General features: G+C 38.9%; 1 protein-coding gene across 3 annotated transcripts in view; it reads left to right on the forward strand.

The window, feature by feature from the left end:
• Positions 1–17,150, forward strand: part of PPP2R3B (protein phosphatase 2 regulatory subunit B''beta) — a 37,778-nt gene that overhangs the window by 15,652 nt on the left and 4,976 nt on the right. For all 3 annotated transcript variants that reach the window (XM_077343373.1, XM_077343372.1, XM_077343374.1), the window contains 7 exons: positions 6,066–6,251; positions 11,654–11,757; positions 12,127–12,229; positions 13,376–13,450; positions 14,800–14,886; positions 16,174–16,330; positions 16,932–16,980. In XM_077343373.1, the coding sequence (XP_077199488.1) occupies positions 6,066–6,251; positions 11,654–11,757; positions 12,127–12,229; positions 13,376–13,450; positions 14,800–14,886; positions 16,174–16,330; positions 16,932–16,980 (761 nt within the window). The remainder of the gene's footprint in view (positions 1–6,065; positions 6,252–11,653; positions 11,758–12,126; positions 12,230–13,375; positions 13,451–14,799; positions 14,887–16,173; positions 16,331–16,931; positions 16,981–17,150) is intronic.

Below are 17,150 nucleotides of genomic sequence, written 5' to 3' on the forward strand. Positions count from 1 at the left end.
ATTTTATTTTCATGGAAATTTTAACTGATGACAACGGCAAATCAATGGGAACCCTGAGCTTGTTTCTCTGCAACGAGATAGTCCCATGTGAGCCTGCCAGATCGTGGATGAAGTAAAGGGCAGGGGGGGGAGAAGGCATCCTTCGCGGCCCACCTCCATTTAGTTGACAGACCACATGTGGTCCGCGGCCCACAGGTCGGGGATCACTACCCTAGAATTCAGTATACTTTACAAAGAGAAACCAAAGGTTTATGTAAAGCTGAAAGAGTGGGAGGAAAGGTATGTGAATATCCTGAGGGAAAGAAATTGACAGTCCCCAAAATATTGTCTGTGTTGCTGGTGAGAACCTTTGTGACAAGTTGACACAAGTAAAATCCAAAGCATGAGAGTGCCACTGCAGCACTCATTAAGCGTATCTTCTCGTCCAGACTCTTTGAGGGTAGCTTTGTGGATACTGCACAGAATGTATACTGTGCAGAATATGCCATAGGAGCCAATAGTCTGTGGAAATGTGAATGTGAATGCCTATAAAGAGGAAAAAAACCTCTATGCTGTCATACTTCTTCAGTTCTCTCTAATCCCCAAGATTCTGGAGAAGGCAGATATTTTAGAACCTAGACACTTCAAAATGCTCACCACAAAGGCACTATCCTAAGAGTTTGGCTTGTGGCATCCTTGCCAAGGGGACTGGTTAGCTACCAATTCTGTGTCCTGATTCAAAATTGCTCTGTGATACAAAACGCAGCAGAGTTATATTAAAACTAGCAAGAAAGCCCATTGCAACTAGGAATAAGATGGGCACTAGGACCTAGGGGACACCAGCAGGCACAGATATTTCTCTCTGGCAACAGGAGCTATAGGAGGTAATCAGGGCTCCTTCATTGCAGGGAAGCAAGGGTCGTTTGCAGTTTGTCTCTGTCTCTCTCCCTTGAAGCAGGATCCATAGCAGGTAATCAGGAGTTGTTTGCGGTTTGGCAGGGCTCTCTGTGTTTCTCAGGTGTCTGAGAGCAAAGTGGCTAGCGTGCAGGAAATGAGGGCGAGAGCTGGAGAGGGAGGGGTCAGTCAAGCTGGCCGCACCCTGATTGTCCCTATTCCATCTCAAACAGCCAGGGCACTCTCCACTCCCATGGCTGTTTCACAAATATTAATGGATAAGGATGCTGACAAGAACCTGTATAGTAAACACTATTTTGAACCTTTCTACATAAAGGGGTAACCATTATTTGTCTAAAAGCCAGCCCACTGATTTGATTTTGGCCCAAGAATTGTGAAAGTAGTTAAAGCCCATTTATCAACATTGTCTTGTGTTGTTGCTTATAAAAGAAATTAATTGTATGTTTATTTATCATACTTCTATACCGCCCTCCCCGGAGGCTGTTAAAAGTAAAGGTATCCTCTGTGCAAGCACCGAGTCATGTCTGACCCTTGGGGTGACGCCCTTTAGCGTTTTCATGGCAGACTCAAAACGGGGTGGTTTGCCAGTGCCTTCCCCAGTCATTACCGTTTACCCCCCAGCAAGCTGGAAACCACATACAATTCAAGTTGTATGTTACATGGAGTATTTTCTGAAGAATTTGCTTTTAGAACAATGAAATTGCTTTGGCAACTTCACATCATTGGATTATTTTAATCAGGTCTAATTTTCTCATAATAATAATGATGTAGATGCAAAAGTCTTTTATGCAGTTTTGCAAGTGTTCAGCAAAGTCTTTTCTAGCAAGCAGTATTAAGCGACTGACAGTTCTTGCTTCATATTCAGAAAAGTTTATATATTGAGTTTGGGTATTGTATAAAATGCATAAGCAATGGTTTGACAAGTTATGTATTATAGTCAGCACTAAAATAGACAAGGTTGTAGCTGTATTGATTCATAGATGGAAAAGAAAACTAAATGAAATGCATTTCATTAGGACTAACCGGAATACTACAAAATACAGCATGCAAGCTGTCAAGTTCTCCAGAACTCTTAATCAGATTGCATGTTTAAAAAAAAGGGGGGGCGCCTTGTGTGCTCCATATGGTGTTAGAGATAATTTTTTATTCTAAAGTGAAGAGTGTCATTTACCCCCATACACACTATTAAAAGCCTGATACCATTTTAAAACAGTATAATCTGATCTAATGAAGTCTGCAACAGTTCTGAAGAAGGGGCAGGCTTAGAGGCCTTCCCATCACTGCCTGGGGGGATCATTTTCTCACCTTGGCCCATTATGCACGGCCGTCGAAACGGCGATTTCGGGTCACATGGAAAACGCGGAGGGGGAAGAAGTGAAGCAAACCGCTTATGCACGGGACGGGACGCAATGACGGCAAAACCTAGAGTAACCAATTATGCACGTGGCGCCCCCGGCGCCGCTTCTGGTTGCGCCCTGATTGCCCGGAAGCTCTGCTTCCTTCCGCATTTCGCTAACGCGGCGTTTTTGGCGGCATGCATCGAATGTGCGGCCGGTTGCACCCGGCACCGTGCGTTATCGGTGATTTTAGTCGCCGCCATTCCACCCCGAATGTGCGCTATTCCCCCCGTGCATAATGGGCCCATGACATACTACCTGGAGAGCTCAGAAGCTTGCACCCTGTGTATGTATGTGTGATAGTTTGAACACAATATCCTTTTTTCTCTACTTTCATTGTAAAGTGAGCTAACATGATGTGGTGAGAGTGCTGGACTAGGTTCTAGAAGCCTCAGATTTGATTCCGGAAGCTCACTGTACTGCCCTTAGTAACACAGTCTCTTTCTCTGCCTGGTCCACCTGAAAAGGATGAGTTGTTAGGGTAAAATGATAAAGATGCAGTGATCTGAGCTACTTTGTGCCTTTGTTTGGGAGAGGGGTACAAATACCTAAATAAATCTATGGTCAAATAATCTGTTTAACTGTTCACTTAAAGCGAATGCAAACCTTGATGTGGGATGTGGTGCATCCACAAGCTGCAGTTTTTGCTCTGTGTGTTCTATTCTCAAATGGGTGCTTATTATGTTTTTGCTGTTTGATGATTTTTGTGTGGGCTTATAACAGTGACCTGTCTATTTATTTGCCTACACAACATAGAACACATGATTTTAAGACATTCCTCTTACATCATATGCTTGCCTTACAGTATACAGGCCCTAAATAAGTAGTTTGAAATGAATATTGCACTTATTAACTGTGTCTGTTTTTTTATTCCACAAAGCAGTACGGGAATTCTCCTGATACTGTCTTATCTCCAGTTGAAGCATTATTCTTGGATAATATATATATTTTTATGGGCTACAGAAATTCTGTTTAAAACTGAGTGTTCTTAAGAACTGGTATCTCTCTTTGTAACAGTCTGGTGACCCTTTTGCACAGTGAAGGAGCATATTCAAAATGGTATTTATTCTTGTAATATTATATTTCAAAGCTTAAAATTGTTTTTTTCTTTTTATTTATATTTTTTCTGTTCTTCCAAACAATGACCCAAAGTAGCTTGCATTGTTCTTCTCACCATTTTATCCTCCCAGCAGCCCTTGAGGTAGGCTGGAATGAGTGTGAGGGGCTGGGCCAAAGTCAACCAGTAAGCTTCTGTAGCAGAGTAGGTATGAAAATCTGGGTCTTCCAGATGATAGTCGAGCACGACACTGAGGCATAGATAGGATAGGAGTTTTCATTTGTATTTTGCTTTAATAATAATGTCGCTATTGAACAGGAGCACTTGAACTGAGCAAAGAACGGGTACAAGTACAAACCAGGGTGGATCCTGTTTAACTACTGAGACTAGGGCCATCCATGTGCCACTGGATTTCAATTTAGGTCTCAGAAAGGTGTAATTATGCTTCTGATGATTTTGTAGGTCACTTCAAGTAGCATAATCCCTATACAATCAAAATAAAACTAGATTATCACTTTCTTCCATGTCAGATCTAGATACATATACTTCACTTCATATTTCTGACTTTTAATGGATTATCTAAAGCAGGGGTAGTCAACCTGTGGTCCTCCAGATGTCCATGGACTACAATTTCCATGAGCCCCTGCCAGTAAACACTGGTAGGGGCTCATGGGAATTGTAGTCCATGGACATCTGGAGGACCACAGGTTGACTACCCCTGATCTAAAGCACTTAACTCTTTCTTGAAGTATGAGGAGAATTTAGTGATTGTGCAATACTAGTACAGCTGAGAATTTGGTGTTCTGTGAATATTTTCATAACAAATGTGATACTTTGTAAAATGGTATCAAAATAAAATCTGATTTATTTTATTAGGTAAAAGAGTTGGGTTTATACCCACTTTTCACTACCCAAAGGAATCTCAAAATGGCTTACAATCGCTTTCCATTCCCCTCCCCCAACAGACACCCTGTGAGCTGGGTGGGGCTGAGAGAGAGCCCTGACATTACTGCTCTGTCAGAGCAGCTCTAACAGGGCAGCCAACGTGCTGCATGTGGAGGAGCAGGGAATCAAACCTGGCTCACCAGATTAGAAGTCACCACTCTTAACCACTTACCGTATATACTCACATATAAGCCGAGTTTTTAAACTGAAAAAGTTTCCCTCAGCTTATATGCGGGTATTTAAAAAAAACCCATATTCCAGATAAGACAAGAGCGTGGGGGTAGGAGACAAGTATACTTGCCTGAACAAGTAGAGGCAGGAACAGCAGAGACGCAGCAAGCCTGGGAGGAAAAGATCAGTCTCCACCTCCCTCCTCACTGACTTAACGAGGATAGCACGTGTTGCAGGAAGCTCTGAAGCCTCTGTCTCAGAGGGAGAACAGAGAGCAGAAGGAGGAAACACCCCTAGAGGAAGGAATAAAGGCAAGAGGGGTCAGAGGGAAAGAGGGGGGAAGGGGGAAAGAAAATGGGGGGGAAATTCTGCCCAAAACGGGGAGGGGAGGAAAGGAGAAAAAGCCGCTATCCAAACACCACCCTCAGCTTATATGTGAGTCAATAGGTTTTTCCAGCATTTTGTGGTGTGATTAGGTGCCTCGATTTATATGTGGCTCGGATTATATGCGAGTTTCTATGGTAACTACTCGGATAAACAAAAACACACAAAAAAGCCCTCAGTGAGTTAATGCTTCACACAGAGTCATTTACAAGAAGATATTTTGCATTATTGAAGTGCTATAAATTAAGGTAAGATAGAAGTAGTTGACTGCTGATCCATTTCACAAAAGTGTGAATGTAATCTCTGTCAGAAATCAATGACTTTCTGCCAAGCCTCCTGTCACAAAGACAATCCTACAAGCTAGAACCATTTGTCAGTGTGGGTACCACAATGACTCTTGCGTATCTTGCCACAATCAGGCATGATGATTAGTCATTCTAGTCATATATGACTTTGATATGGTAATTGGTAAATGTAGCTGCTGTGATGAGAAAGATTAATGTATTTATAATGGATTTACTTATTGCCTTGGACTATAGATGTCCCATGCAGTTCTCTGACTTGTTTTGTCTGTTGCTGTTGTTTGCTGCCATATCTCCAGAAGACAAAATGAATAAGAAGCACATCTGTTTGGGACCCCTTTAAAAATTGCTCAGATACACTTTCTTGACAAAAATGTTAACACTTTTATTTTTGTGTTTTATAACATTTTTACTAGGGTGGGTGACTCTTTTTAATGAACTAAGATTTATTTCAAAATGGCCACTCCTTCTCCTCCAAATATGTGACATTCTTTTTCTACCACTTGTCTTAGGATTTAGAATAAAATTTACACTTTTAGTGTAGCAAGCAACTGGAAATTACAGTGTTGTCCTGTCACTTAAGTAGAACTGTTCATTATTTGCTTGTGATTACTTAGTAATGCTTGTTCTAATAATAGATAACCTTTATGTGTAATTGCAGGTGTTTTGTTAAGTGTCTGTTTCTAAAAGTGGGTGAGTTTACAAGAGGCTCATCATGAATGTAGAGAATAGTGTATTTCATTGTTAATTTGTTTAATTATGGATATAGCCCCACCTTAAATTGAAGTTTGTTGAAATCCTACCATAAAAATGTACTAATGAAGAAATTGGAAAGTTTTAATGTATCATTTCCAGGGAGAAAACAAGAAGTTTCTTTTAAAATGTTTAATGGTGTTTCTTTTTTGGTCAATTTAGGTCCAGTCAAAGAAAGAAGAACCTTTGACACCATCTTTGAGCCAAACCATTCCAACATTTTATTTCCCTCATGGGTGTCCACAAGAAAAAGTGAATATTGATGCTGTCATTGCAAAAGTAGAGAAAACTTTCTCTCAGTTTCCAAATGAGAGAGCATCATTAGAAGACATGGGGAAAGTTGCCAAGGTGACTGGTTTGGTTTCTCTTCTTGGTTGTGTATCTACAGGATATGAAATTCAATAAGAATATTGGATGGATTTAAGTGTCTGAGAGAGCACATCCAGTTGGAATCCTGCTCAGGTGTAGTCAGTGGGACTTACTCCCAGGAAAGTATTCTTTGGCTTTTTCTCTTAAAGTGCATTGCTATGCAGAATCATTTATTTATTTTACATTATGTAAATATTCAGCCTGTGTCCCAATACAATCAACAGGATGGAACATCTAGTAAACAAAGCAATAGTTTCTAAAAGTGGGTGAGGCGGAGGTTACAAAGGGTTTAATGTCTGAAATCTGAAAATAGAGCTGAAACAAAGTATATGCATTAACATGATACCTTAAATAATGCAGAAATTACATAATAGAGTCATATTTACAACAGAATGTATACTATACAATACAGACATGTATTACATCTCCATACCAGCATTCTGAATCATTTTTGGACTAATCTGATAGCATGGAAATTAGAAAGGTGAAGATAACATTAAAAAAAATTAAAACTATTTTGGTTTATGGTGTTTTTTCCATTGGATGGTGTTATTTTACTCTGGCTATATCTGTAGGATAACCATTCATAATACTTTGTAGAGATACGTGTAGAGATTAAAGGGGGAATCAGGCAGGGATATAACTTGTCAGCTCTGCTATTGCATTAGCACTTGAGTTATTTTCCATAAACTTAAAGCAGTTTGAACAGATTCAAGGTATGAAAATGAAGGGATAATACTGTAAAGTCAATCTGTATTCAGACAATGTAATTATCTTCTGAAAACACCCATTTAACTCTGATATAAGATTAAACCAAATAATTCAAGAGTTTGAGCAAGTGTCTGGCTACAAATTAAATGTTGAAAAGACTGAAATTTTATTCTTAAAAATTAAAGAGGATTGCAGTTCATATTCTAAGAGTAACAAAAAAAAATATCTAGAAATCTATATACCTAAAGATAACTGTGATCTCTTTAAATATAAATTTATCCTACTGATTTCTGAGATTGAAGTAAAAACAGCAGTTTGATTAAAATTAAATGTAACATATCTTGTTGGAATAAATACAATAAAAAGTGTATATTCCCAAAGATGATTTTACTTGTTTACTAATCCCCCTGTGCCAGCACCGAGTCATGTCTGACCCTTGGGGTGACGCCCTCTAGCGTTTTCATGGCAGACTCAATACGGGGTGGTTTGCCAGTGCCTTCCCCAGTCATTACCGTTTACCCCCCAGCAAGCTGGGTACTCATTTTACCGACCTCGGAAGGATGGAAGGCTGAGTCAACCTTGAGCCGGCTGCTGGGATTGAACTCCCAACCTCATGGGCAAAGCTTTCAGACGGCTGCCTTACCACTCTGCGCCACAAGAGGCTCTTGTTTACTAATAGTGTGAGTTAATTTAAAATAAAAATGTTGTAAGAATTACAAAATTGGTTCAGTAGCTTTATTTGAGCTACAAAGGTGGCTTAGGCCTTCCTAACATAAGGGGTTATTATTCAATTTGATTTCCTTAGTAACATGCATATTTTAATGAAGGGTTGTCTATTGATTTATATGAAGCCAAACTATTATCCCATTAGATGCACAGATATGACTAAAGAAAAATGAGAGAGAAATGTATTAAAAATAAGCATTATTTAGGTGCTGATACAGAGTTGATCATATGGTATAAGTTGGCACCTATTATCCGTACTGTCCTCTGATTAGAAGTAGAAAATGTATTCCTGGTCATGAATCTAAAGATTTTAAGTATTGGGTTCATTCCAGATATCATACACTTGTTATGAACTCTTAAGGTTGTTCTTCATAAACTTGCTCTAGATAAGGAAGTGGAATAAATCATATTTTTCAGTATTTATATAAATAAAATGTTCTGTATTGTTAAAACTAAGAAAGAAAATATGCTGAAAAATATCTGAAAAATAGGCATTACAACAAAACAAATAGCTTGATGCACATATAAATTTAAAAACACCCTGTATATATTCTAGATTAGCGATCCCCAACCTGTGGGCTGCGGACCACATGTGGTCCTTCGACTAATTGGAGGTGGGCCCCGAAGGACGCCTTCTCCCCCCCCCCCCAGTCCTTTACTTCATCCCCCCCGGCCCTTTACAACACACTTCGGGTGTCATTGTCTCCCATCACTCCCAGATGGGACTATCTCGTTGCGGAGAAACAAGCTCAGGGTTCCCATTGATTTGTCATTGTCATGACTTAAAGTTTCCATGAAAATAAAATGTTCCTTATGCTAATTGTTGTGGCGTGTTTGTATCTTATTTTGAAAGGATGTTTAAACATTACCATAGTGATCAGAGAGCGTTAGGGCAGTGGTTGAGAGTAGAGGAGTAAACTACCCCCCCCCCACTGGGCCTCAGTAAAAGGCGTTGAATGGTCCCCGGCGTTGAGTGGTCCCTGGTGATAAAAAGGTTGGTGACCACTATTCTAGATCACATTCTGTGTTCAAACTGTTATAAATGTTTTAACAGATTTAAATCCTGAAATGGGCATAATCTATGGAAGTTGTATAAGGGTGTTAACATCTTTTGGCACATCTTTTGATCAGTAATTCTCATAGCTCAGTTTATTTCTTACAGTGAAAATAATACAATCATTAAAATGATTGATTTAGGATGCTTTTTTTTTTTTTTTTTTTTTTTTTTATAGAAAGTTTTTATTTTATTTTCCAGAATTGAAGAGTTGAAGACAGTAAGATACATGCAATCTACATTGTTAATACAGAAAAGGAGAGCTATACTCTTCATTTGATACACTTGGTTCCCCATTTTTAATCCCTTTTGTAAATAGTTCAGGTAAGGGCCCCATTGTTCTTGAAAGACCTCTTAGTGTCAGTTTGACTATCTTGGTAAGATCAGCTAGTTTATTCACCCAGTCTTCTGTCGAGGGTAGTTCTTACGTTTTCCATTTCTTGGCCAATTCTAGTTTTTCTGCCGTCGTCGCATAGAAGAAGAAGCTCTGTATGTGGGTTAGGAAGCACTGTGGAAAAACATTTTGGTTCCCTGTTTCAATCTTAAAAACCCTCTTCTCTCCATTTAAGATTATAAACTGGCTACAATATTATGGACTTTTACCCAAAGCTTATAGACTTTTTATAGACTTTTTCACGTTTGCACCACATTTAAAAAGAGAAGTCTACCTTGTTACCATCATTTCAACATTTGTTTGCATAGTTTCTGATAGTTTTAACAATCATAAACAGTTTATACTTAACGTAGTCCTAGAGCCCTCCACATTTTCACTAGAAAAAGGGAAAAAGGAAAAAAAAGAATAAGCCTGCTTAATTGTACAGAAAGAAGAGAAACAAATATGTATAAGTATACATTGTTAATACCAGAAATAATAAAATGGAGTCTTCATTAATTAATAGAATAGATTTTTCGTTAGTTATATTTACACCTCCTCAGTTAAAAACCTTCTTTTAGTTATGCATTAAATTTAGGCTGAAAGTCACTACAGAGATATGCTAGATAATTCAAATTCAGCTATCATAGGAAATCTAAAACCCCACACTATAATATAAGCCCATTCCATTAGGTGTCTCCTTTTAGTTATGCTTTGATTTTGAGCTAGTAGGCAGTGCGAAATTAGGTTTAATAATACAGATTCAGCTTACTTAAAAGATCTTAGACCCCAGATTAACTTCTTAACTAGTTATATTGCCTATATGGCTACATACAGGAGGTAAAAGAGGAAAGGAATTTCGACCACTATGTTGCATTTCCATTCCCCAAGCTTCTTAAGGAGGTCTCATTTCGAGGCTTATTACGTCTTGTAGCTCCCGTTGACTAATGTTCTGTCCTATTGGTCTTTGGCTGGGAAAGTACAGTTGTAGTCTTTCCCTCGAAGTATACATCGATAAATCTTGAAGCAGTTGTACCTCCTGGACTCCAATATCAGTACAGATGTTTTTCCATGAAGCTCCTTTCAATCGATTGCTTTCACCGCAGATCCATATGTCTTTCTTGTGTATTGTTGCTTTGGAGTGGCTATATATCTTCTCAGGTAGGGTGTTCTTATCTGAGCTGCAAGACTCTGACATCCCCTTTTCCATCTCCATAATTTCAGATTCCTCTTCTGCTGGTAATTTTCCATCTTGTTTAAAGCTATCATCAGCCACTACCATTGGTTCATCATTCCTGTTAGAGACTTCTTCCTTAATGCCTTTAAACTCCATGAGCATATTTTTAAGTGAACCATTTAGAGATTCTTTCAGGTCTTGTGTTTGTTTATCTAGAAGATATGCAAATTTTTTAAACGAAAACATGTTCCAGGTTTGGAATTTTGTTAATCAATTATGCATATGTTGTTTCCAAAATATATTTGCAATTTTGCAGATAGCCAGTAGAGGTCCTACAGAGTCCTAACGAAAGCAACAGTCTGTTTTGAATTAAAGGAATGTTTCTAGAGCTTAGTTCTCGCGAGATTCCACGGCTCTAATCTCTCTTATCTTCGAAGACCAAAAACAGATATAATACTTATTAGTTTGAGTTGATTTAAGTCCTTCTTCGCTTAGAAAAGAAAATTAGCCTGCCTCATGATGAGGTGGCATCAAGCAGAGCCAGAAACGGGGGGGAAAGTATAGACGGAGAAGCGGAAAAGCACTTGCATCTCTGCGTTGATTAATGACTCAATATCTTGGAATTTGGCTGCTTCACCCCCTCAGTGGTAATAAATCCTGTCACTCTGGCTTGTTTGGATTAGCGAGAGCAACTCTCCACGCCGAGAGTTCATTCCAGGGAAGAAGGTGCCGAGGGAAACCCCACTCACTGTTTGTAGGCTCGATCTGATGTCTGCCAGATGTTTTCGCTCCGGAGTTGTAGTGAGTTGAAGGTCTTGCTGGGAGGTGTCCAATTATCTTGGAAGATTAAAATAAGCTTTGTAGATTGCAGAGTTGAAAAAAGAAGAAAAGGAAAAAAGATTTTAAGATGGCGGACGGCGCTTGCTGGACCCTGTGCACACTGAGCTTACGTTCCAGTGGGAGATTAATTTCCCTGCGGAACAGAGAGGCCCCAGAGATTCACAAGGAATTCCTGAGAAGATTTATGGTTGGGTTAGCGTACCCAAAACCCGATTCTGTCAATCACAGCAGTGATTGACCCTCAGTGGAACAGGAGCTCGAAGTAATCGAGCTATCCAAGTGCCATGGCTCCGCCTCCACCCCGGCTCTGATTTAGGATGCTTTGGGCTGATCCTGCGTTGAGAAGGGGTTGGACTAGATGGCCTGTATGCCCCCTTCCAACTCTATGATTCTATGATTGGTTTTTTTTTCCAAACAACAGACATGCTTATAAATCCTAAAGTTAGTACTGAAAAAAATTAATCCTCAGATTTATTTGTTATTCTTTGCTTTAATTTTAGGCTTGTGAGTGCCCTCTCTATTGGAAAGGCCCCCTGTTTTATTGTGCTGGAGGAGAACGAACAGGATTTGTATCGGTTCATAAATTTGTTGCAATGTGGCGAAAGTAAGTATAATTCCTTTAAAACCATTTTGTCATGCTTTTAAATAGAATAATCGCAAACCTTGTTTGGTGTTCAATATTTTCTCCCACCCAATAATTTTGTTTTTATTTGATGTAAAAAAATTCCAGTGTTATTAATGTAGATCAATTATTTCAAATTGAACTGGGTGAGAGCAAGGCAGGAATGAGGTTGAGGTCAAATCTGTGTAAGGAAATGTACTATTATGGGCTTTAACGTTAGATTAACATAGCCACCATGTTTAAGAATTTGGATTAGATGCATGTTCCTTTCTATGAACACTGAGCTTATTTCATGCTGTGAAAACATGAACTTACTATGTATGCATAAATTAGATAAATTATACATTTCAGGATACTACAGACTTGTCATGATGCTGCTGCAAAGTTTGTTCATCTTTTAAAGAGTCCTGGATGTAACTATTTGGTACAAGAAGACTTCATTCCACTTTTGCAAGTAAATTACCACTTACTTAATTAGTACCATAAAGACTTTGTTAACTCAAGTAGCTCTTTGGAAATGTTACTTATTTATTGATGCACTCACTGAAGGATAGGAAAACTGAAACTTGGTTTATGTACAGTCCAACACACATCTTAACACCGCCCGCGACGCCGCAGGCGACGCGAACTAAATAATGCGCTAAGGGCTGGGGGGGAGGAGTTAGGGCGGGCTCTGTCCGGGATGAGGAAGGGTGCCGATTGGCCCCTTCCTCCGGACTGACAATCGGAGGGCCCAATCGGCAGGCGCAAAGCGCTTGCCAATTGGGCCCTCTGATTAGCCGCCCGCTGGCAAGGCAGCAATTGCGAACCGCGCGCAGCGCGGCTCGCAGTTGCTCCCTTGCCGGCAATTGCGAGCCGGCAATTGCTAGCGCCCGCTGTATTTCAGGTACAGCGGTCTTGATTACAAGTGTAAAGATAATTCTGAAAATGAAAACAATATTTTTCCTTGTACCTAAAACTTTGGTATGCAAACCATTCCCATTCCCACAGTCATCTTAACTCACTTAACTTTTACCATTCAGATCTCATAAGAGTTTTGCCCCAATTTCTACCAATTCATACTCTCCATCACTTCCTCCCTGCAACAGCTTCTTCCGAATTGCTGTTCACTCTTTGACCTTTGTAGCCCTTTCCATCATTTCTGAAACTTGTTTTCCCATTTTCTTTCTAAAAGAGAAACTGCAGGACATATCTCTTGTTATAGTGTTAGCTATCTTGCTTAAAACATACAGTATTTGCTGGCGTATAAGACTACTTTTTCCCCCTGAAAAACATGCCTCCAAGTGGAGGGGTCGTCCTATACGCCGGATGCACTTCAGTTGGGATAGACATAGCTGCCCATAGTTATAGTTCTGTAATGTAATGTAACAAACTCTATATTTTGAGTGGAAATGTTGGGGGGTCGTCTTATACGCCCAGTTGTCTTATACGCCGGCAAATACAGTAATTGACTTAAGCCACATAATGTTTTTATCATGGCATTTTATGATTTAGTTATAATTCATGAAGGAAATGAACTTTAAAATTCTGTGTTTACTTATCTGCAAATATTGACAATGAATATACCTACATGCCTGTAATCCTCGTGTTTTTTTCTTAGGATATAGTGAATACTCACCCTAGTCTTGTCTTCTTAAAAGAAGCATCAGAATTTCATTCTCGGTACATTACCACAGTAAGTGACCTTATATTTTAAAATGGCTTCTTTCTGGTCTGGTAGTGGCAGATCCACAAGCTTAAACATGGATCTGTCCTTTCATGTAAGAAGTAGACAATGGCAGTGTCTGATTTTAAAAGCAAAAGAAGCACCAAATAGCCAAGATCCTACGTATGGTTTGGTCCTTAATGTCCCCCTGAATGCTACTAGAGTGTGTGAAGTGTGCAGATGCTCTGGTCAGATCAGGTAACTAAGAAAGTGACATTGTAAATAAGGACATAAGAAGAATCCTGCTGGAGTAGACCAGTAATCCATTCATTCCAGAATCCAGTCTCATATAGTGGCCAACCAGCTCTTCTGGGAATTATGAATAATTATGAACAGTGGTTTTAAAATCTCAGTCCTGTGCATTATTTGCATAGGATAATACAGGTATAAGAATTACATATAGTGTGTAGGAAATAGTATGTTATACGTGTTTTTGAAATCCAATGGATGAGGTCCAATTGTATTATAGTACATTTTCATTTCATTGCATTAACTTCATTTATGTGTTAATCTAGGCCTTCCACCAAAACGTAGCATGAATAGAGCCAGTTAGTTTTTTGGAACAGTAGAAGTGCATCGTGCATTTTAATTAACTTGCAAGTTCCAAGTACAGCCTGTCAACCTGCCTTTTTAAAGCAGGTTGTTCTACTTGTTCTCTCTCCCACTTCCACTGTCTATTAAGTTGCAGGTATGTGATTAGTCAAGTCACTTACCCATTCAGTGTTGAGATAAACATTGTTACTTACATGAGTCCCATTTTTCCAGGCTGAGAAAAAGTATTTTCTTCAGTTACACCCCACTTTTCTCCCCAGTGGGGACCCAAAGTAGCTTAAAATATTACAAGATTTAGCCTTTCCTTGGGTTGACTTCCTTCAAGGCCCATGGCATTTTTTAGCATTTACTATAATTACATATGTACAAAGAAAGCATAGGTAGAGGCACAAAGGCACTGCTACAGGACAAATATTGTCTCCTCACAAGTCTGTCTGCATCTCTCTCTCTTTATCATTCAAGTATCTAAGCCTCTTAATTCCTTAACACCCAACCATCAGCTCCCTCCCTTCAGATAGGGGAGAAGCTCATCTCTTTCAAACCTTATGTACACTCAAACAAAAACATTTCCTGTCCCTTGTGAAGGAGAAAACTAGACAGAAACAAATGACACATTTGAAACTGTCTGAAGAGTAGAAAATAAGGTGCTAAAAGAAATGCAGAGAGATGGTAAACTAAGAAATCTAACACAACAATTAGTTCTAGGTACGTAGACAATTGTAGTGAATGTAATTAGTGACCTATTGATACTTATTTTCTTTCTGCAGGTAATACAGAGGATATTTTATACAGTAAATAGGTCCTGGTCAGGAAGAATCAGTTGTAACGAACTTAGAAAGAGCAGCTTTTTGCAGGTATGTTACAAATGCAGCATTATGAATTAAAACAAACTAAAACATAAAGGAAAACATAAAACATACATTATCCCAATGGACTGCACTGAAATCAATGAAGGCTGGAGTACTTTAAAGAGTGCAACTATTATTTTAATAATGTGTTTATGTGTGTTTTGTCTTCTGATGGTATCATTTTACCTAGATGTTTACATTCGTTCAAAAGCTTCCGGCAGTGTGGTATACCACACGCTACAATTATGGCAATAAGATCCTAACATCATCATCAATTATTTATTATTATTATTATTATTATTATTATTATTATTATTATTATTAATTAGATTTATTTCCCACCACTCCCCGTAGGCTCGTGGTGGGTCACAACAGTCCTATCCCCATTAAAATGCCCATTAAAAGACTTTAAAACAATCCCAACATGGCGGAAGTTCTTATTATTCCCACTCCTGCTATCAGAGCGGCAGGGAGGGTGGGAAGGAGATCTAACTTACTAGGTCCGGGGGGGGGAATTATTATTATTAAATATAAATATTATTATTATATTTATTTCCCGCCACTCCCAACAGGCTCGTGGCGGGTAACAGTAGTCTTAAAATCCCCCATTATAACCCCCACTAAAAGACTTTAAAAAAATATCCAGCACGGTGGAAAATGTCACTCTCCCCCTAACCGAACAAGGGCATTAGGGGATGGAGGGTAATGGTGTATAATTCAGACCCCAGGGGGGGCAATGTTCTTCCTCACCAGTCCCAGCCTCAACCATAGACCTGGCGGAAGAGCTCCGTTTTACAATAAAGTCTCCATGGGAAAACAATTCCTTAATTCTGATCAATGTAGCAAAGAAGAAAAAGTAACAGATTGGCTAATGTTGCATTCCTGATGGTCATGTTCAGAGTTAACCCTTGTCAGTCTCTAGCTATTTCCATTTTATTGTGTTTAGAATTTTGCTTTTCTGGCTGTTTTTAACTTTGCTCAGATTTCAAGTGCTGAAACAGAGGCAAGAAAGTTGTATGTGGCACTTTGCTGTTTTGGCACTTGAAAAGGTACAGGGAAGAATAGTTCCTTGGCCACCTTGCCACAGGCCTAATAAGGGTCAGGCCCTCATAGTATTTTTAAATTGCTTTAAAATGGTGACAGGGGATGTTACTCTGTCTAGTTCAGCCCAGAGTGGGGATCCTCAGTGAACTCAGAATTTGCATTAGTCACTGAACTTTTCCTGTAAACTGCTGCTGTAACAGTTGGGGGTCCTGCTTTCTTAATGATACCGTGTTTTTTTTTTGTCAATAGAATGTGGCAATGTTGGAAGAAGAAGTGGATATTAACCAGCTGACAGAATACTTTTCTTATGAGCACTTTTATGTAATTTACTGCAAATTTTGGGAGCTGGATACAGACCATGACCTTTATATTGATGCAAAGGATTTAGCACGGCATAATGATCATGGTACGATAGTGTAATTTAGTTGAATGACGTCAATAACATCTGTAGTAGAATGATACATTTAATCATATTTTCAAATGCATGTGCATAAATGAATCTTCTGTAGATAGGCATGAGCATGAGATAAACATGGGGAAAATGTAAACTTCAAAGTTAGATGTGAAGGATTTCTGAAACTCACCTATTTAGGGAGTTATTTTCCAAATAAAATGTGTGATTCATACCATATACAGTAAAAACAACACATGTGTTTCTGTGTTTCTTGTATCACTTCTTCATGGAGTGTACAGCGGAGGAACTCGTAGGGGACCAAGGAACATGGTCTGGGATGTGAAATTTAGTTATGCAGAGCAGTCTTTTTGTCATCTGTTCAGAACCTATATAGCAACTGCCTGTTGTATTGAAATCTATGCTGAGAAGTCTATCTTGTGTTGGCAACATGAGTTAACCAGTATCCCCCACTGAAATTAAATCCCTCATTGGTTGTTTATTTGGCTTTGACTTAATCCCAAATGAGTTGTATAGGAAGAGACTTTATAACAAGAAAGAAAAAGAATTAACATGAGCATGTTAAACTGAACTGAATAATTTTGCTCTTTTACAGCTATATCTAATCGGATGATAGAGAGGATTTTCTCAGGAGCTGTAACAAGGTGACTTTTTTTCTCATATTGCCTGTTTATCATGAAGTATACTTAGGTTTAAAAACTGAATTCCAATAAGAATGGAATTTCTATTTGCTAAGCCTTCGCTCTGTCTTTAAGCAAGTTTTTTAAAAAATGACAAATACAGGTTGTCATCTGATGTTAAATAAGGCATATGC

Source organism: Paroedura picta, chromosome 6 (genome assembly GCF_049243985.1).
Source record: "Paroedura picta isolate Pp20150507F chromosome 6, Ppicta_v3.0, whole genome shotgun sequence".
Classification (NCBI taxonomy): Eukaryota; Metazoa; Chordata; class Lepidosauria; order Squamata; family Gekkonidae; genus Paroedura; species Paroedura picta.